The 3,943-nt window shown below is 40.6% G+C and overlaps 1 protein-coding gene across 1 annotated transcript in view; it reads left to right on the forward strand.

Annotated features, from left to right (window-relative positions):
- The window catches only part of PRSS55 (serine protease 55), a 21,463-nt gene that overhangs the window by 15,116 nt on the left and 2,404 nt on the right, over window positions 1-3,943 (forward strand). Inside the window, exon 4 of the mRNA XM_069075968.1 lies at window positions 2,044-2,282. Coding sequence (XP_068932069.1) covers window positions 2,044-2,282 — 239 coding nt within the window. The remainder of the gene's footprint in view (window positions 1-2,043; window positions 2,283-3,943) is intronic.

A 3,943-nucleotide genomic window follows, 5' to 3' on the forward strand; every position in this document is an offset into this window, starting at 1 on the left:
CTCTCTCTCTCTCTCTCTCTCTCTCTCTCTCTCTCTCTCTCTCTCCTACTTTCTTCCATCATGATTACAAACATGCTTATTCCCCATTCTTTTTTGTTGTTTGTTTTTTGGGGTTTTTTTGCTTTTTGGAGGAGGGAAGGCAGGGCAATTGGGGTTAAGTGATTTGCCCAAGGTCACATGGCTAGTAAGTGTTAAGTGTCTGAGGCTGTATTTGAACTTAGGTCCTCCTGACTCCAGGGCCAGTCCTCTATTCACTGTGCCACCTAGCTGCCCCTCTTATTCCCTGTTCTTTATTTGTTTGTTTACTTTTAGTTTACAAGATTCAGTTCCACAATTCCTTGAGTTTCAATTTTTTCTCCCTCCCTCCCCTCCCCCTTATTCCCTGTTCTTAAAAAAAAAGCAAAAACAAATTCATGACTTGGAAGCTATCATACAAGATTTCATTTTCTCTTTCACAACCAAAATCCTAGGAAGAAAATTACCCATGTTCATTGCCTCTACTTCATTTCTTCTTACTCAGTTCACAGTTTGCTTGGATTCTGATCTTATAATTCAACAGAAACAATTTTTTTAAAACCAAACCTATTTTCTTTTCAGTTCTGAATTCTCTCTCTCCTCCTGCTGCCTCCCCTCCATTAAGAAAGGAAGAAAAAACAAAAACCTGTTACGACCTTTGAATAGTCAAGCAAAATAAGTCCCTCTATTAGGCATGTTTTAATAATAATGATAACTCCTTCTTTAACAGAAACTGCTGGGAAGACAAACTGCTCTCCACAGAGTTGCCAATGATCTTTTAAAAAAATTGACAAGTGTTTATTATGAATCAGCAAACAAACACATATAAAGTGCTAGGTGCCAGAGAGCCACAGATAAAAGTAAGACTGTCCTTGTCCTAAGAAAGAGCTCACTGCTGGTAAGGAGCAACATGTACACAGATAAATAAGTCCAACATATATACAAAATACACAAAGCACATCCAGAGTATTTGGGGGGAGCATTTGCAAAGAGGTGAACCCAGGTAGGCTTCATGTAAGAGGTGGCACACAAGCTGCACTTTGAAGGGAAGAGGTAAGGAGTAAGCATGTATTCCAGGCAGGGGAGACTACCTGAGCACAAAGACATGGTGGCAGTGGGGGGAGGGGATGTTCTGGGTGGGAAATACCAAGAAGGCCCATTTGGCTGGAGCACAAAGTGTAGTAGAGTGAAAGGAATGTGGAATGAGGGGAGGAGGTTGAAGGGAGAAGAAAATGGGTTCATTTTGTTTATTTTATTTTATTTTTAGATTTTTCTTTTTGCTTTTTGAAGGGGGGAGGGCAGGACAGTTGGGGTGAAGTGACTTGCCCATGGCCACATGGCTAGTTTTATGTTAAATATCTGAAGCTGGATTTGAACTCAAGTCCTCCTGACTCCAGGGCTGGTGCTCTATTCACTGCACCACCTAGCCGCCCCCAAAATGGGTTCATTTATTAAGCACCCACTGCATGTCAAACACTGTGCTAAGCAATTTACAAATATCATCTCACTTAATCCTCAAAACAACCCTGAAAGTAGGTATTATTATTATTACACCCATTTTGTACTAGAGGAGTTTGTATTTTATCCTAAAGGCAAAATGAACTACTAGAGGAATGGCAAAAGAAACTTAAGCAGAGGAATAATTGGTCAGACCTGTAATTCAGGAGTAGTACTTTGATATGTGGGTAGTTCACCATGCAAAGAGATACTGGGCAACAAAGTTGGCATAGGAGAATGCCTAATCATCAGTTCTGGTGTCTAGCAAAGCTTCCCTCATGCCATGTAGAGAGACACTGTATGGACACTGATGGATCTCATCCCACCAAGTTGCCATGATATCCATGAGATCAGGTTTACTTCCTTGCTTTAGACACTCAAGAAAAAGTTCTAGTCTCTCTTCCACGTGGCAGCCTTCATACTGGTCCAGCACTCTATTCCTGGCATCACTTAGCTGCCTTGGGTTTAGTTAAATTCTCTTCTTATGTGGAATTTCCCTGTTTTTTCTTGTCTTTTTGGTTTCCAACCAAGCACATCCTATTTAGAAATGCGCATATCATTGGAGGGATTTAACCAGAAGATAGTGGAGAAGAAAAATGTGTCAAAGCTTATTCTTCATCCCAACTTCGATCAACTATTCATGGACAATGACATTGCTTTGATGCTGCTCAGTTCTCCTATAGAATTTAGCATGCAGAAAATACCCATCTGCCTGAAGAGAAATGTATACAACGTGAAAGAATGCTGGGTATCTGGATGGGGATTCACAAGTGAGTGACTTTTCCAGAGCATCTGGCACCTCTGACCTCTGGTACTATGCATGGCATATGTGTGCTGCAGACAGAATGAGAAATTTGGGAGGAGCTGATTGTCCTAGAAAAAAGATAGCTTAGTTTATGTAGTAAGCCCTATTCTTTGTTTTGGATCAGAAAGGCAGACTTTTCTGCCCCACTTGCATCATGTACTACCTCACTTAATGTGAAAGGAAGGCAGGCCCCTATGGGTACCCTCTAGATTTCTTCTCTCCAGCCCGGATTATAGCAGCATAATAGAATTATGGAATGTTGCAGCTGGAAAGGACCTTAGAAAAACAGGGAAATTTCAGTTTAGGCATAGTCTAGATTAATGACCTCTGAAACTCCCTTCCCATACCTTAATTCTGTGAAACCACCTTCAGTAGCTGCTACCTAGTGACTTAAAGATAGAGTCCAAACTCTTGATATTCGAACCTCCATAGTCTGGCTCCAACATAGCTATTAAGTTTTTGTGTCTGTCTATCTGTCTTTCCGTCTAATGCACAGTTCTTTCCTTCAAAATGGACCACTAAATGTTCCCCAACATCACATTCTTTAATCCCACATCTGGGTTATTGTGCAGTTTGGTTCTGATGCCTGGGACACATTTTCTTATCATTAGAATGTAAGATTCTTGAAGGCAGGGTCTAGTTTTTGCTTTTGCTTTGTATCACCAGCACTTAGCACAGTGCCTGGCACACAGAAAGTGCTTAATAAATGCTCATTGATTGTTTGAAAACCTCCTCTTGCTTCAAGACCCAGTTCAGTTACTTACTCTGATTTCCCCCTGGGGAAAGTCTTCTTTTCCACCTCAAATTTTCCTCAGGCACTTCATGTATCTCTTTTGTATTGATCTCACTCTACTTTCTATGGTACCTGTCTTGTCACATTAGCCCTAGTACATTGGTTATAAGTTCCTGGAAACCAGAGACTGTGTATCAATTTTCATCTTCATAGCCCCTGCGCTGTATAAATGTCTGTATAATTGATGGTAGGGTAAGTCAAATGAAGAACTGAGCATTCTCTATCTCATTCATCTATCTTAATTGGGGGCGGGGAACTCCTTGGTGTGGATGCTTCCTCCACTGAAGCAGATTGGCACGTTTCTATAGTGTATAATCTTGGAGAGCTGTCTGAGGATACAAGCTCAGTACTTAGCCATTATCACACAGCTAGTATGAGTCCAGCAGGAGCAGAACTCAGATCTTCTTGACCCCAAGCCTAGATCCACTCTCCCCTGATAGTCTGCCTATCTCAATAACTGACAGGTATCCATAAGGTTTCCTAGGTTCTTTACAACTTTAATGAATTCGGTCTTTTTTTCCAGACTACTTTAAATGTCTTTGGATTACTAGCAAAGGTCAAACTCAGATTTGTTCTTATTGAATATATTATTCAAACAAGCATTTATATAGCACCTACTGTGTACCAGGTTCTAAGTGCTTTACAAATATTGTTTCTTTTTTTTTTTTTTTGCATTGCTTCCTTCCTTTATTTATTTTTGACTTTTTTTCCTTAGAGTGAAGTTAGATACCAGTCCAGTTTCAATTCCTGATTGGATGATGGAGTTGGGAGAACTAGCAGGGAGAATGAGAGAGAGAGAGAGAGAGAGAGAGAGAGAGAGAGAGAGAGAGAGA

This window comes from Petaurus breviceps, unplaced genomic scaffold (assembly GCF_028583685.1).
Source record: "Petaurus breviceps papuanus isolate PSGF00001 unplaced genomic scaffold, PetGlider_PUasm1.0 90919, whole genome shotgun sequence".
NCBI classification, from domain to species: domain Eukaryota; kingdom Metazoa; phylum Chordata; class Mammalia; order Diprotodontia; family Petauridae; genus Petaurus; species Petaurus breviceps.